General features: G+C 36.3%; 1 protein-coding gene across 7 annotated transcripts in view; it reads right to left on the reverse strand.

The window, feature by feature from the left end:
- Window positions 1-12,459, reverse strand: part of PALM2AKAP2 (PALM2 and AKAP2 fusion) — a 518,845-nt gene extending 506,386 nt beyond the window's left edge. For 2 of the 7 annotated variants that reach the window (XM_051961410.1, XM_051961400.1), the window contains exon 1: window positions 11,245-12,037. In XM_051961410.1, the coding sequence (XP_051817370.1) occupies window positions 11,245-11,289 (45 nt within the window). In that variant the 5' untranslated portion in view covers window positions 11,290-12,037. Of the gene's footprint in view, window positions 1-11,244 lie in introns of all 7 variants that reach the window. The other 5 variants (XM_051961361.1, XM_051961372.1, XM_051961383.1 and 2 more) reach the window with 5 other exon arrangements.
- Window positions 12,460-18,358: the final 5,899 nt, after the last annotated feature.

Raw genomic sequence — 18,358 nt, forward strand, 5'->3', positions numbered from 1 at the left:
CCCTTAGTAAACCATAAAGCACTATCTAGATGTAATTTATTATCATAAATAAAGGCTGCATGATGTAACAGATAGACTAAGGATGATTTTTCTGCACACTAATTATCCTGAACAAGTTATTTCTTGGTACAAAGGCAATTCCCTAAGATTATAAATTGCCAAATAATTGCCAAATCGGTGGCAAGAATTTCCACTTTCTTCCCCCCAAGACATATTCTACATCAATAAAAGGACAGTTGAGAACCATCGTTCCTCCCAAAAGAAGTTATTGCCATTGCACATTTTAGTTGTATGTGATTTATTTCTCTGCTTGACTATCAACTCTAAAAGGATATATACTATGTCTTATTTAAGCTTATTATCTCCCAGAGCACCCAACACAATGCTCTGCACACAAGAAGTATTTAATAAAAGTTCACTGGAACTGAAACGAATTATTGACCATGTGAGGTCAATACTTCCTACTCATGTAGCATTCCCAGGATGCTGAAGCATTTGATACATGAAACTTTAAGGCTTTCAATGATTTTCTTCCAAACTCAAGTTCTTGTTGGCTTGTTGCTAAAATGCCACACTACTCCTGGCTCTAAGGCTATGCCAACTGGCAGCTGCAACTATTAGAAAGAATACCTTGAGCCTATTGAGCATCTTGATCGTTCCCTGAGGAGTCTTATAAATGAATACAATAAAGTGGCTTAAAATCAGAATCAATGCATCTTAGATCAAAGGTTCTTATCCTTTTTTGTTGCATGGATACTTCTTATAGTCTAGTGAATCTATGAGTACCTTCTCAGGAATATGGTTTTAAATACAAATGATTTTTTTTATTATAACGTTTTATTTACAAGTTATATGCATGGATAATTGTACAGCATTGACAACTGCCAAACCTTTTGTTCCAATTTTTCCCCTCCTTCCCCCCATCCCCTCCCCACGATGGCAGGTTGACCAATACATGTTAAATATGTTAAAGTATATATTAAATACAAGTATACATATCCTAGCAGTTATTTTACTGTACAAAAAGAATCGGACTGAAATAGTGTACTATTAGCCTGTGAAGGAAATCAAAAATGCAGGCGGACAAAAATATAGGGATTGGGAATTCTATGTAATGGTTCATAGTCTTTTCCCAGAGTTCTTTCACTGGGCATAGCTGGTTCAATTCATTACTGCTCTATTGGAACTGATTTGATTCATCTCATTGTTGAAGAGAGCCACATCCATCAGAATTGATCATCGTATAGTATTGTTGTTGAAGTATATAATGATCTTCTGGTCCTGCTCATTTCACTTAGCATCAGTTCATGTAAGTGTCTCCAGGCCTTTCTGAAATCATCCTGCTGGTCATTTCTTACAGAACAATAATATTCCATAATATTCATATACCACAATTTATTCAGCCATTCTCCAATTGATGGACATCCACTCAGTTTCCAGTTTCTGGCCACTACAAAGAGGGCTGCCACAAACATTCTTGCACATATAGATCCCTTTCCCTTCTTTAAGATTTCTTTGGGATATAAGCCCAGTAGAAATACAGCTGGATCAAAGGATCACAGATTGATAACTTTTTGAGCATAGTTCCAAATTGCTCTCCAGAATGGTTGGATGTATTCACTATTCCACCAACAATGAAATACAAATGATTTTAAAGCTAACCAATTTTATTGAAATAAAAATGCATTTTTATACAAGTTCATAGTCACTCCTTCCTCTGAAATCTTAGGAGTCTGTCCTAGAAGTAGATAATTTTAACAACTTTTAAAAACTATAGTTCTACCCAGCTCTAGGATCCTCTAAAAATTATTCCCTAAGTCAAAAAAACAACAGAATGGAAGTCCCTTGAAAATATAGGTTATGCCTTTTTAAATCTTTGTGTCCCCAGTGGTTTGTACACAATAGGCATTTAATAAATGTCTGATGAATTGAAATAGCTTTTAAAATTTTTCACTAAATTATTTAAATTAAATTAATTTAATACATTTAAGTTAAACTAAATTATGTTTTCTATTTGAACATTGAGACATTAATCATTTCTCCAGAACTGCCTGTTTGAATATACAGTTAGCAGAAGGGATAAAGGGCAGGCTTTGGAGTCAGAAAACTTGGGTTCTAGTCATGCTTCTTACATGTATCTCTGTGCCACTGGCATCTTGTTAAGACTATAAGTTACAGGCAAGTTGCAGAGCTGGACTGGTGAAGAGAATTTCTACACTTCTAAACCAAGAACTGCTCATACTGATGAATCATAGGTTCAAACCTACTTACTTCCCACCCTTCAAACCCCAGAATGGAAACTGGTTGAGTAACCTACAGTAATGCCACTGAGCATATTGCCTGCCTCTCCACTGACCCATCACCAAATTACTCATAATTTTTGTTGTGATTTTGCAACTTGATTTTGTCCATATTATAAGCGTGTCACCAAGCTAACATGCGGGATCTTTTATTAATTCAGCAGATGCATAAAGTTTCATATAGGGTTCCTTGTCTTACTTTATATATATCTCCTATCTCAGCTAAAAATGTGGATATCCCAAATTGATAGGAACTACAGTTCTTTGATGACTCTGTGCAATGCTGTCTCATTTAAATCAAATTCACAAGTGAGTCAAGACATCACCCAGTCAACTTACTGGTCCTCTTCTAAAAGTTAGAACAACACTCCAAAGATGAAAAACTCATTGCTTCTGAGGATGTCCATTCCATTGTTAATTTTCATCCCTTCTATTGAACCAACTTTTGCTTTTCTCAACTCTCATTTTAAATTAATGGGAAACATGTTCAAATCTTTGCTTTAACAATATCACTTTCTCAGGTCTGTGAGGAGTGCATTAGAAAAGGGAGAGACTTGTTCATTAGAGACTAGAATAAAGGAAGAGAGAATAGGGATGAAGTCAAGGAGTTTTGAGATATAGCATAGGAAAGAATAGAGAAGAGGCAGATTAATTGATTATTAGATTATGTGACACTCTGTGATAAGTCAATACAAAAAAGAAAAAAAAACAGACCTTTCCCTCAAAGAGCTTATAATCTAATAGCAGAAGACAATACACAAAAGGAAGCTACAAGGGATGTAGTACCAAGGAGTACCTAGCACAGGGCATCATGTTTAACCATCCTAAGCATTGCTACAAATGAAAAATGGAGTTAGTTCAAAGTCAAGATTGCAGCCTGCCAAAAAGAAAGAATTTGGGAGGAATTCAGTCCTTTAGTCCTCCAATCAGGAGATGGGGCCAAGAAAACTGAGAAGGTATATCCAAACTGAATCCATCAGTATGATGCTGAGATTTCAGGTTATTCCATGTGGGATATGATGTTCCTGAAGTCCAAATCAAGCAGAATGCAAATTTAGGAAAGGGTAAATTAACTCATTGCCAAACTAGGGAAGACAATACAATCTGTACACTGTGAGACAGTAAGTTTGACTTTGATTCCTGAGAAAATTCTTGAATTTTTTAAAAGAGGATTCATTTATATCTAGTTCACCCATCAAGCTATTTCGTTATCTGTGCTGCTGCCTTAAATAGGGAAAATGGTGCACTTGATTTCATTATCATTTTCAAATAGCTCCACTTTCATCATTAAGAATCCTAAATTTCCTGACTGACTATAAACCCTTTTCAATTAATCTGCCTCTTCTCTATTCTCTCTTATACTATATCTCAAAACTCCTTGACCTCATCCCTATTCTCTCTTCCTTTATTCTAGTCTCTAATGAACAAGTCTCTCCCTTTTCTAATGCACTCCTCACAGACCTGAGAAAGTGATATTGTTAAAGCAAAGATTTGAACATGTTTCCCTTGCTCAAAAATCTCTAGTGCTTCACTAATGACAACGCAAAGCTTCTTAAACTGTGGATCATGACTCTATATAGGATCATGTAACTGAATGTGGGGATCACAAAAAATTTAACAAGTATCAGTAAAAAGCATCAAATATGTAATTCTTTATGTAAAAAATTATATATCAAACAATTGTTTTAAAATCAATTTCTTTAAGATTTATTATCAGTAAATATTTTATTTCTATAACAATTTTATATATCTGTATACTTGGGGTCATATAAAAATTCTCAGGTGAAAATGGGTCATGAGTGTAAAAAGTTTAAGAAACCCTGATCTAAGATAAAATACAAACTCCTGTGTTTGTTAAAGCCACTAACAACTTGACTACCACCTATTTTTCTAGTATTATTAAATCCTATTCTATGATACGCTCTATGGTTCAACCAAACTAGCCTCCTAGGCCATTTATCTCTGTCTCTGGATATCTCTGTCTCTCTGTTTTCCTCTTTCTCTTCTCCTTCCCTCACTCTCTTCATCCCTTTCCCTCTGTCCTTCCCCATATATCATTCCATTTTTTCCTGATCTATCTTTGTAGATCTGTCCCCCTTCCCATGCCTGAAATGAACTCTGCCTGTCTGAATTCCTAGCTTCCTTCCATCAGCCCAAAAAACTTACACTTTTTTGCATAAATGTTTGTATTCACTTCTATGTGTACACATTCCTTTTTCTAAAGAACATAAATTCCTTATATCAGGGACTGTTTCCTTTTTTGTTTTTGTACCCCTGATGCTTCATATGCACTTATCAAGTGCTTAATAAATGCACAGAGATTGATATATTTCTTATAACTCTTCTCATTAGGCCTAGTTCTACACTCTGAACTTATAGAAATTTAAATCAACAATGGCAAAATTTCATTAAGTAGCTGCTATACACAAGTCACTGGGAATACAAAGAATAAGAAAAGAAAATAAGAAAAATTCAGTCTCAGTATTCAAAAAGCTTACAATATACTAGGAAGATAAGACCTGTATGCAAATAAGTCCTCTTCTACAATATTTGAAGACAGCTATCAAATTCACATATTTTTCTATATTCTTTTCTTTTTCCTTTTCACTAAGTACTGGAAAGTACCAACCTAGCATTGTGAGAGGCAGAAAGGGATGATGAAAAAAACAGAAAAAAATCAGAAGACTGGAGTTTAGATTCCAAATTTGCCATTTCTGAACTTTATCACCATAGGTAAAGTCATTTAACATTTTTAGACCTTAATTTCCCCTAAGAACCCTTCAAACTCAATCATACTACAAATCCCACAAGTGAAGGCAATGATAAAAAAGCTGTTAGCTCCAGGGAAAAGTAGTGTCAGGTAACTTAGAAACTAGAACATTCACATCTTCTGAGAATTGGCTTTGAGAATTGCCTTTCCTCTATATGTTGCCAAAACCTAATCAATACATACTTCGCTTTGGTTGATTTCAGATGCAGCTACGGATCTCAGTACATCACAGAGTTCACCATGGCTGGGAGCCTTCCTGCTCTCAGGAGGCTCAGGCCTGGAATGTTGAGCTGCATGTTTCTCATGTATGAAGACTACAAACATTCAGTGAAGTTAACACTGCAAACCTATTTTTAGCTTATGCATTGTTCTCATTACTTATCTTCCATGAGGACAATCACACTATTAAGTTAAAATCAATAAGAATTCTGGATACAACCACAAGTTTTCTGAAATCACATACCCGTCTTCATGTTCTTCATAATCAGTGGCTTCACTAAAAAAATGTTCCCTAAACTACTAAGATGCTTATTCAAGACAAAAAAGAATTCTTTAGTCCAAGGAACTTTTTTTTTCAATTATCTTTTTTCCTATGATTAATCAAACTTTTTGACTTGAACAGGAACTAGAATAAGAACAATCATCCTAATACAGAAAAAAATTAAAATGAGACAAACTTTTTTTCAAAAAATTGTTTAAAATTTTTATCCATTCACTTCCTTGCTTAACAACTTTGCATATCTCCCTATTACTTAGTGAATTCAAACTCTTCTGCATAGATTTTTACTAACTGCCTTTATCTCTATTCCATTTTTTCCATTCATTGTTACTCATCAACAACCCTACATATACAATGATTTTTTTCACATTTCCACATTTCTTATTCCCTTCAACTGCAATATCTTCTCTCAACTTTCATACTACTTCATACTCACCTATTGAAAGCCTTCTCTGATCAATACTATCCACTTACCTTTATTGTACTTTATACTGCCCCAGTATTTACTCAAGTAGATCTAAGATCTCCATTATGTAGATATTCTCTCCAACCCCAATCTGTTCATTCCTATCTATCCACAAGCTTCTTGTCTGCCACAGGGATTACACACAACATTATGGATGTAGTCTTCCACTTCTTGGTAATTCCTTCCCTGGAATGTGATCATGCCCATCATATACTATATCCACTGCATTGGTTTAAGATTTGAGCTTTGCAACTAAATACCATTTGGACAATGAATTCCAAAACCTCTTTTTAAAGGAGTCTATTTCTATCTCTTCATTTCCTATCTAGCCACACTCCCTAACCTTTCCTATCTAGCTAACTCCATCATTCTTCCTTTTCCTTCACCCCTGCCTTTCAGCTTCTTTTTGAGTGTTGCCTTCCTCCATTAGATTGTAAGCTCCTTGAGGGCTGGAAGTATTTTTCTTTTTTGTATTTCTATCCCCACTGCTTAGCATAGTGCCTGGCACCTAGTAGATGTTAATAAATGTTACTTACTGATTACCCAATGTGATTTTGTACAAAATCACTTAGATCTCCTGGCCTAAGTTTCCACATCTGTAAAGTAAGAGGTTAGACTAAATGACCTTTAAACTCACTTCCATCTCTAAATCTGTGAACCTATGTGATCTTAAGAATTCTGTGAGCAATACTAGAAGAATACCAGCATGAAAAATATGGGCCTTTCTTTAGTGACCCAGTCACATGTTAGGTTTGTAAATTTTCTTGAATATTCAATCGAGATCTATGTATCTATATACTCAAGTAGATTGCAATCTACTTGAGAATAGGATTGTTCTGTATTTATATTTCCTAGGGGAATACTATGCCTCTAATGTACTTTAAGTAAGTGACAAAATAAAACAAAAATTAGCATAAATTGGCTCCAAATTTAAACTTTAAGCACAACTAAATCATGAATTTTCTCAGGATTTATTCATCTGTTATAACCAAAGGGTATTCCAGCTTGATTCATGATTTTCCCCCAAAATGCATTTTCCCAAATTGACGCCAGGGCTGTACTATAACTCAGTGGAGGAGGGAAATCTGTTTTGCATGGGATGGAATGGGATGCCTTTGTCATCCTTTCTTGAAGTTCAGACACCACACTTCCTTCCCTACATTTGTTTTCCATTTGGTCTCAGTGGCCTCTTCAAAATGCAAACGTTATTCATTAAGATACAACTGACACTGGATGGTTTATATCCACTGAACCAATTCTTGGAATATTTGTAACAGGATGTGGGCCCCCAGCTTACCACTAATACCAGTGGGCTTCATGGTTTCCTCATGCCAAGGGTACATGTCAGGATGCTTAGTCATATTCTAACTTCATCCTTCAGGAATTCTGAATTGCCCACATTGCTATGGGTAAAAGAAGATACACTTTCTTGGCCTGAAACTGTCTTTGGGACTCATTCCATACTTAATACTATCTAACTTTTCATTTCTAAAACAAGGAAAGGTAATTATGAATATTCTCCAGCTGAAGAATATAGCAAGGAAAAATGTGGACACCCTCCATTGATTATCTTCACCATAGTCCGTCTATAGCTTGTTTGCACATGGCTCCTCCAATATTGTCTCTCCCATTAGATTGTAAGTATTTTGAGAGCAAAAATTTTTGTTTTATTTTCCTTTGTATTCTCAGTGCTAAATCCAATGCCTGTCACATAGCAAGATACTTAATACATATTTATTGTCTGATTGATTAACTGGACAAAATGGATATTTAAATGATCTTGCTTATTGTGATTTCCTCTTGGTTTTGGCAAGAAATAAAGATAATAAACCATTTCTGGCCTCTGGACAAGAAAATCAAACTGAAAAATTCAAATAAAGTACTAGAAAAGGATACTTTTTTTTTTGGAGGCAGTTGGAACAGGGTAAAAGATGGGGAAGGACTGGTTTGTTTAAAAATTAAAATTGTCTGAGATCATGAGATTAACATAAAATCATATGTTTAGGGATATATGGGAGCTTAAAAATTATTTTGTGTAATCCCATCATTTTACAGATGAAGAAAAGGAGATTGAATTAGTAAAATGAATTGTTCTAAGTCACCATGTGACCTGACTATTTTAGGTGACATGACTATCTGTTATTTCACAGCATTAGTTATTACAGTGTTAAATTTCCCTTATGCCACTTGGTATTTAGAGATAATTTCCCTTGCTTTACTAACGTCTTTATACATAATAGGTGCTAAAGAAATAAAATATTTGTTGTGTAAATTTGTCATAGTCCTTATCCATTTACCTAGGAGTCTCCCTGAGTGCCACCTGCTTATCTCTTACCACTTCAAACTGAGTTCTGAGTCCATAGCACAGAGTGCTATCAGCACTGACTGACATGGTAAAGGAAATTCCTCCTGCCTCAAGAACCTGGGGAAATTTATTAACTTCACTCCAGGTGGTAGAGATTTTTTCCCAAGCTTTCATCTTAATCATAAACAATTATAAAAACACTAAGTTTTTGCAAAAGGCTTGACATGTGTGATCTCATTTGGTCCTCACCACAAATCTGTAAGAAAGGTACAATTTCACAGATGAGGAAACAGACAAGGCTAACTGCCTTGCCTAAGAACACAGAGCTAATAAGTATTTCAGGTAGCATTCAAACTGAGGTCTTTTTGATTCCCAATTTAGAAATTCTATTAACTATACCACCTAACTGTCTATATGTCCCTGGAGAGCTTTCTAGCATCCCAGACTAAGAGATAAGGCTAGAGGGGGGAAGTGGATGAATACCACTATTTCTCCACAAGTCTGGGCTTAATAAGGTAAGCACTGTCCCTCAGACTGAATTTGCATTTAAAAAGTATGAAGGTGAGAATAAAAGTGGCAGAAAACAACGAAGTAAGAAATTCTGAATCCTTTTGGAGTTAACGACACCTCTGATGAAACCTATTAATCTCTTCTCAGAATGTTTTCAAAAGCATTCAACAAAATTTGTGGGATTATAATCCCAAAATACAGTTATCAAAAATTTTTTTTTAAGTTTATAGACCCCAGATTAAGAATCTATGAACTAAATAATTAAGTTCCAGAGCATACACCCCAAAATGATGTAACTTTGCACAGTGTCAGATTGACGGTAATCCTAGAAAGTATAGGACATCCACATGTCAAAAATCCATGTTAAATATGCTTATATGCAATTGGTACAAATAATTCTCTAAATCTACTTAAAAAATTATAAAGGCTGTACAAAAGATATACATGTTTTAAAAATATATGCGTGTGTGTATAAATATATATATGTTTATGTAAGATATACATATATATAAGATATATAGGAATATAAATGTGTGTGTGTATGTGTTTATGGACACACACACGAAGAGGAAAATACTCAAAGAGAGTGCCAGCCTCCTTCCTAAAGTAAATCATCGCTTAGATCAGTCTGCCACATTTTGAGACAGTTGGCACCAGAGGACCTGCATTAGCTGACTTGCCTTTCTCCATGTGCAGAAAGCCAGTCTTTTCATGGGCGCCAGCTTTTGCTTAGCCATTTACTTGAAGGAAACCAGGATGCCAAATCAGGAAATGTGACAGCTCTGTGAAGGAGGCCTTCGACAGAAGCCTGGAGCTTCCAGCAGAAGGGATTCCATCTAAGATCCCGCTAAGTCATCCAGTTGTCTGTGCCTTAATGCCAACTCCACTCATAGTCTCCTATTATGCCATTGGTAACAAAACATCAGCTATCTACATGGCACCACGATTTGAATATCTCTTTTCTTATCAAGGGCATGATGTGCGGGCATCACAGGCTTTGCTCTCAAGTTTTCATGTCATGAAAGATTTCATGCGCCATAGACATAGCATACATAGATGATGACATAGCTTATTGAGTTCTGGAGACCCCAGTTTTCAGAAATTTTCAGATTAGATATTGTTGGAGGTGACCCTCTCGATACAACTATAGTATCTCAAAACAGAATCTGCCTTTGAAGAGTTAGGAAAGAAGAATTCCATAAAAAAACTCCCTTCAGATCAGAGATCTTAAGGGGAAAAAAAAAAACCCAACAGCATGGCCTTAATGCTCCTTTCCATTAGAGACATGGCTTAAAACCTTCTGGAAGGAAAAAAAAAATATCTTGCTGATAAAGTAGTACTCACTACTTTCCTCCAACAAATTAATACTTCTCCCCCTCCCCCAGGTAACTTTGGAGCAGAAGACATTAACCACTGTAAGTCTGATAATTCTTCTGGTACTAGGACATTATTAGTCCTATTTTTTCTTTTTTCTTCCCTATAACAGCAATAATCATTCCCTCATCCACAAGGGAAATATATAATCCAGCTGTGGCCTTTATAGTAAAAACACAACATCTGTTGATCATTGGTAACACTGGTCCAAGGACGATTAAAATCTCGACAGATTTAGACATTTTAAAACCCAAGTAGCACATGCAGAGACCCTACATTGCACAACTTTTTTGAACTGGCATCTGAACTTTGCCAAAAGGGATTGCCTTGAACCCAACTAGATGAGGTGTACAGAATATCCAAGCCCTAGGACCTCCCCAAATGCTGAGTTCTAAGCCATGACCGTGCCTGGGCCATTTTATAAGCAGTATTTTTTCCCCTTCAGTGTGTCCTTTTTCATATGACACCAGCAAAGGGGAGGCTCAGGACTTCCAATAGCATCCAGACATTCAGCACAGTGAGATGGTATTCTACACTAGCAGTTTGGGGAGTCACATACTTTTTTCCTTTACCTAAGAGAACGGCAAGATAATAAAATTACCATTTAATTCAGTTTCCCCACCTTCCGAGTCCATCAAGCAAAGATATTTCTAGGCACGGCAGGAGAACATTTGAGAACCATTCCATTCGCCGTACCCCCTCCCCTCCCCTCAGTTCTGAAATAAAGCATCTTATTTCTAAGCCCTGTGTATCGCTCTTAATTCACCCCGTCCAAATCCCCAGTCCCAAGCACACTTTAGTTTTACATGGGTACATACAAATACAAGCATGCATGTGCTGACCTTTATGCACACGTCTAAAGAAAAAAAAGCAAAGCCAGATCTTACCAACTTCTTTTTTTCAAGCGCATGCCTATGCAGCTACTGTGCTGGCGTGCTCCCCCCCTTCTCCCCAACCCCCAAACTCAAGGTCCCCCTCCGTTGCCAGACAATAGAGCAAATAAAATGAAACTAGACTTACAGCTATGGCTTGCAGCCTTTCCTTGTGCAATTCTGCCTCCGCCATCCTAGAGAAGAGGACACGGGAAGTGGGAGAAAAAAAAGGAGGAAAAACACCGCAGTCACTAAGAGAAACTGAGTTGCACCGCAGGGTATTTTCGCACCGAGCCCGGCACTGCCGCAAGGGGAAGCCCCCGGCCCCTAGTAGGCACCGCAGTTGATCAGCAAGCTCACGGGAAGCTCATTTTCGTCACTGGACCATCGCCTCCTTGCCTGTCTCCCAGCTGTACTGCTAACTGCATTTCAACGCGGCTTCTGTGTTCCGATGCTGTCACACAAGCCATGGATGTGGGCTGGGAGCAGCTGAGCCCAGGGATAGCTTGCATGGCTAGGATGATTTTTTTTTTTTTTTTTTTTTTGCCCTGACGTCTCAGCTTGTTTGCTCCGCCTCTGGGGTGTTGGGTCACAACAGGAGTTGAACATCTAGAGAACGCATAGTAATCAGAACCTGCATGAATGCAGAGGAATGAGACAGCTGTAGGATTGCGAGTTTCTGATGAAGTGCGGAGGCTGGGGAGGGCGGGGGGAGGATAGTGTACGAGAATAGAACGCGCCAGACAAATTCCTTTGAAAAGGATTCTGTTCTTTAAAAGAAAAAATGACTTATTTGGGAATCAAACTGCAGTCGGGGACAAATAACGAGGAACATAACGGGCGGTTATTGCTGTACGAGGGACATTAGGACGCAGCAGTTGGCGCATGAAAATGTAACACTGGGCTTAACTTCAGAGCAAGAATGTGGTCTGGTCTATTCTGAGTATAGAAGGGTTGAGGAGTGCTACACAGCTGGAAGAGGGGGGGAAATGAAAGGGGGGAGAACCCTTCATGCGAAGGATGGGGGTGGGGGGAGAGTCAGCATCCTTGCTGATTTGGTTACATGTGTATGGCCTGCCCTGCCCTGCCCTGTAGACTTTGCAGCAGATAGCAATGGCTTCAGTCTACCGCCTTTGGCTTTGCATAAATCTGCTCTTAGGAGGTTCGCGGTGTTTATTATGTTTCTTCTCCCTACTCTGTAGTAGCCCTGACATTAAAATCAAGAGAGTTTTTGAATAATGCTCTTCCTTAGACCAGCTAAGACTGTGCTCATCAGCCCTCCTTTTTCCCACTCTCTCAAGTGAATTTTAGCGTTAACAGCTCTAGAAAATTTGGGTTGCTTAAACCCTAGTAGTCCACACTGAAAACTACCTCTCTGCGGTTTCCAAAAGAAAACCACAAAAATTGTTGACCTAGTATTTACTTAAAACTTGGAAGGAGCATAGGGTGCAAAGTGCGGGGTTTACCAGGCACACATACTTAGATACACTTAGATACACTTTCTCTGGGAGGTCTAATACAGTACCCGGGACAGAAACTCTGAAGTGATTTGATTGGTTTGTTTTTTTCAGGGACGTTTTTGTATGTATCCGTGCCATTTATCATTTAGACAAATATTTATCAGAATTTGCTCTAAGCTCTTCTTTCCACTATTTGAAATGTTTTATTTTGCACAGATTGGTCCCGGATAGTCTGCTTCCCAGCCTGCTATGCACTACCTCCTCTTGTCCACTTGCAGTCTCTGGTTTTCTTCAAAGTTTAGCTCTAGCACCACCTTCTGCACTAGGCCTTTCTAAGTGCCCTTCCCCAGTACTTTGCATTTAAATTAACAAAGCTTAAAACTGCACTGAACTTTTGGGACAAAGTGTATGTTTTGCCTAAAAGGCAAAGCAAAAACTTTCATTTTAAAAAAAATCTTTATATCCTTAATGACTTGCATAATAGACTAGTCCACAGTGTCTAATAAATGCTAGTTAATTGATTATTAATAAGGAATGGGGAAAGATATTATTAGTAGATACTAATCAATTGTAATAATGGACAAGATGTGTACAAGGAAAATGGAGACAGGAAGAGCCTTTGAGAGGATAGTTTTGGAATTTATGATTTCTAAACTTTGTTGAATGTGATTTTTTTAATGAACAAAATGAGATCAAGTCTTGGATTTAATTGAAGAAATTAACAATCCCAATTATGAAGAGTTGTAGTCTTTTAAATCTCTAATACAGACAAGGTTATTCTTGACAAATAGATAATCTGATATTCTCAGAATACTTCTATTACAGGACTGTTATCTTAGTCTTGGAGTCCCTGAAAATTATCCCAATGACAGCATTTCCTGTCTGATGAGTTTCTCATTCCAGCTTGCAAATCAACACTTTCATTCTGTAATCCATTTGTTAGTCATGGTCAGCATGGTTTGTTAATACCTTTTATATTTGAGGGTGACATTTGAGGGTGTGGAATAAGCCTTACCCAAAAAACACTTCTGGGGAAGCAATAAATTAGGAAAACATTTTTTACATTCAAAAGTTCTAATAAAGGCCTCATTTCCAAAATATATAGAGAATTGACTCAAATTTAAAAGAAATCAAGCTATTCTCCAATTGATAAATGGTTAAAGGATATGAACAGAGAATTTTCAGATGAAAAAACTGAAACTATTTCTAGTCATATGAAAAGGTGCTCCAAATCACTATTGATCAGAGAAAGGCAAATTAAGACAACTCTGAAATACCACTACACACATACATATTGGCTAAGATGACAGGAAAAAATAATGACGAATGTTGGAGGGGATGCAGGAAAACTGGAACACTGATACATTGTTGGTGGAATTGTGAATGAATCCAACCATTCTGGAGAGCAATTTAGAACTATGCTCAAAAAGTTATCAAACTGTGCATACCCTTTGACCCAGAAGTGTACTACTGGGCTTGTATCCCAAAGAGAATTTAAAGGAGGCAAAGGGACCCACATGTACGAAAATGTTTGTGGCAGCCCTCTTCATAGGGGCTAGAAACTGGAAACTGAATGAATGCCCATCAATTGGAGAATGGCTGAATAAGAATGCTATGGAATATTATTGTTCTGTAAGAAATGACCAACAGGATGATTTCAGAGAGGCCTGGAGTTACTTACATGAACTGATGCTAGGTGAAATGAGCAGAACAACAAAACTATAGGAAGATCAGTTCTGATGGATGTGGCTCTCTTCAACAATGAGATGATTCAGACCAATTCTTATTGTTCAGTAATGAAGAGAATCATCTACACTCAAAGAAAGAACTATGGGAAATGAGAGTGGACTATAATGTAGCATTTTCACTCTTTCTGTTGATGTTTGCTTGCATTTTTTGTTTTCCTTCTCAGGTTTTTTTCTTTCTTTCTAAATCTGATTTTTCTCATGCAGCAAGATAATTGTGTAATTACATATACATATATTTTAACATATTTAACATGTATTGGACTATCTGCCATCTAGGGGAGGGTATGAGGAGAAGGTGGGGAAAATTTGGATTAGAAGGCTTTGCAAGGGTCAATGTTGAAAAATTACCCATGCATATGTTTTGTAAATAAAAAGCTATAATAATAATAAAAAATTATATAATTCAAATTAAAAAACAAAAACACATTTCTGACCAACTTAATTGCAAAGCAATGTTCTTAAATCTATCAGCATTTTTCTATTTTTTTCAAAGCACCATCTATGCATTTTTGTTTGTACATATGTACAATATAATATATATTAAATTGTTCATATTTATGTAACACTTTAAGATTTGCAAAGCACCTTGGATAGGCCAAGCAAATATAATAAAGATGTCAGTATTCCCTAAATTAATCTATTTATTTAGTGCTATACCAATCAGACTTCCAAGAAAATATTTTAATGATCTAGAAAAAATAACAACAAAATTCATATGGAACAATAAAAAATCGATAATCTCAAGGGAATTAATGAAAAAAAATCAAATGAAGGTGGCCTAGCTATACCTGATCTAAAATTATATTATAAAGCAGCAGTCACCAAAACCATTTGGTATTGGCTAAGAAATAGATTAGTGGATCAGTGGAAAAGGTTAGGTTCACAAGACAGAATAGTCAACTATAGCAATCTAGTGTTTGACAAACTCAAAGATCCTAACTTTTGGGATAAGAAGTCATTATTTGATAAAAACTACTGGGATAACTGGAAATTAGTATGGCAGAAATTAGGCATGGCCCCACACTTAAGACCATATACCAAGATAAGATCAAAATGGGTCCATGACCTAGGCATAAAGAACGAGATTATAAATAAATTAGAGGAATATAGGATAGTTTATCTTTCAGACTTGTGGAGGAGAAAGAAATTTGTGAACAAAGATGAACTAGAGACCATTACTGATCACAAAATAGAAAATTTTGATTATATCAAATTAAAAAGCCTTTGTACAAACAAAACTAATGCAAACAAGATTAGAAGGGAAGCAACAAACTGGGAAAACATCTTCACAGTTAAAGGTTCTGATAAAGGCCTCATTTCCAAAATATATAGAGAACTGACTCAAATTTATAAGAAATCAAGCCATTCTCCAATTGACAAATGGTCAAAGGATATGAACAGACAATTTTCAGATTTCCAAATCATTATTGATCAGAGAAATGCAAATTAAGACAACTCTGAGATACCACTACACACTTGTCAGATTGGCTAAGATGACAGGAAAAAATAATGATGAATGTTGGAGGGGATGCGGGAAAACTGGGACACTGATGCATTGTTGGTGGAGTTGTGAACGAATCCAACCATTCTGGAGAACAATCTGGAATTATGCCCAAAAAGTTATCAAACTGTGCATACCCTTTGATCCAGCAGTGTTACTTCTGGGCTATAAAGAAATGCTAAAGAAGGGAAAGGGACCTGTATGTGCCAAAATGTTTGTGGCTTTCCTGTTTGTAGTGGCTAGAAACTGGAAATTGAATGGATGCCCATCAATTGGAGAATGGCTGGGTAAATTGTGGTATATGAATGTTATGGAATATTATTGTTCTGTAAGAAATGACTAGCAGGATGAATACAGAGAGGCTTGGAGAGACTTACATGAACTGATGCTAAGTGAAATGAGCAGAACCAAGAAATCATTATACACTTCGACAACAATATTGTATGAGGATGTATTCTGATGGAAGTGGATTTCTTTGACAAAGAGACGTAACTCAGTTTCAATGGATAAATGATGGACAGAAGCAGCTACACCCAAAGAAAGAACACTGGGAAACGAATGTGAACAATTTGCATTTTTGTTTTTCTTCCCTGATTATTTTTACCTTCTGAATCCAATTCTCCCTGTGCAACAAGAAAACTGTTCGGTTCTGCAAACATATATTGTATCTAGGATATACTGCAACATATCTAACATATATAGGACTGCTTGCCATCTAGGGGAGGGAGTGGAGGGAGGGAGGGGGAAAATCGGAACAGAAGCGAGTGCAAGGGATAATGTTGTAAAAAAAATTACCCTGGCATGGATTCTGTCAATATAAAGTTATTATAAAATAAAATTAATAAAAAAAAGATTTGCAAAGCACTTTCCTCACAATAACTTGGATTAGCTTGCATCAGAAGACTAACTTGGGTATTGGTATGCCAGTGCTATAGGGTATTGAATTTATATTTATATCAAAGGGTTTTTTAAATGAGTAAAAATTGATTTCCTCTTCCAATCCACTTCCACCCCACTAGAAAAAAATAATTTTATTGTAACAAATATGCAACGTCAAGCAAAACTAATTCCCTCATTGACTTCATTCAAAAAATGTTTTATTTTGTCCCCTGAATCTATCACCTCTCTAAGTAAAATTATGAAACCTTAAGAAATTTGTCTTTGGGCAATATATACTAATATATTCATAGTAGCATTTTTTGTGGAAGCAAAATTTGGGAACAGGGGAGATGCTTATTCATTGTGGAATGACAAAACATATTGTGGCACATATTACTAAGTCATAAGAAATTATGATTATGATGGATTCAGAGTATCATGGGAAAACTTATCTGAAGCAGAGCAGAAAGAAAAAAGCAAAACCAAGGGATCAACATATATAGTGCCTTCAACAACATCAAGGGGAAAAAAACACCCAAAAAATGGCTACTCTGTGACTATAAAATTCTTTCTCTCTCTTCCTTCTTTGCAGATGTGGAGAATTATGGTATAGATTAGAATACCTATATTTTTTATTCCTATGCTGGGCCCTTACCCTAGAGGAGGGGAAAGAAAAATACATAAACATAATATGTATATGTATTTGTGTATATACATAGATAGATAGAAAGTATTATCAATAGAAAAAGATATTAAAGATAGAAAGTATTATCAATAAAAAATCAATAAAAATTACAAAATTGAAATGAGAAAGCAAAAATTATTTTAAAAAATCAGTTTCCTACCCTATCATTGTCTTTTACTCTTTCATGTCTTACACATTCTAGCTATTCCTAGAAGCTCTCTGCCCACCCAAGACTTTACATTGTAATCCTCTAAGCTCTGTTAGCTCAGGTTTATCTTTCTTCTCTTCTCAATCAACTCTAGATACAAGATTTCCTAACATCTTTTTGTGTAAGAGATCCCATTTGGCAATCTGGTGAAGCCTATGGTTGCCTTCTCAGAATAATATTTTAAGTGTAAGAAACAAAATACATAGAATTATAAAGGAAAACAATAATATTGAAAGGCAGTTATCATTTTTTTTAAGTTTATGGACCCCAAATTAAGAAACTCTGTATATTCTTCTTTCTCCTAAATCTTGATTATACTCACTATGACCTTCCTCTATTCTAAATTATAGGCTATTGGGTTTGACTTTCATTTGCAAGAAAATTCTAGGATTATCATTAAAGGGATGGCTAACAAACATCTAGAAAAAGAAGCAGTGATTACAAAGGGCTAGCATCACTTCATTAAGAACAGGTCATGCCAGACTAACCTCAGTTTTTTCTATGAGAGGATTACTAAGTTAGTAGATAAGAGGAATTCTGTGGCTATTATTATTATTTTTTAAAATAACTTTTTATTGACAGAACCCATGCCAGGGTAATTTTTTTACAGCATTATACCTTACACTCACTTCTGTTCCGATTTTTCCTCTCCTTCCCTCCACCCCCTCCCCCAGATGGCAAGCAGAACTTTACATGTTAAATAGGTTACAGTATATCCTAGATACAATATATGTGTGCAGAACCGAACAGTTTTCTTGTTGCACAGGGAGAATTGGATTCA

The sequence above is a fragment of the Antechinus flavipes genome, chromosome 1, assembly GCF_016432865.1.
Source record: "Antechinus flavipes isolate AdamAnt ecotype Samford, QLD, Australia chromosome 1, AdamAnt_v2, whole genome shotgun sequence".
Classification (NCBI taxonomy): domain Eukaryota; kingdom Metazoa; phylum Chordata; class Mammalia; order Dasyuromorphia; family Dasyuridae; genus Antechinus; species Antechinus flavipes.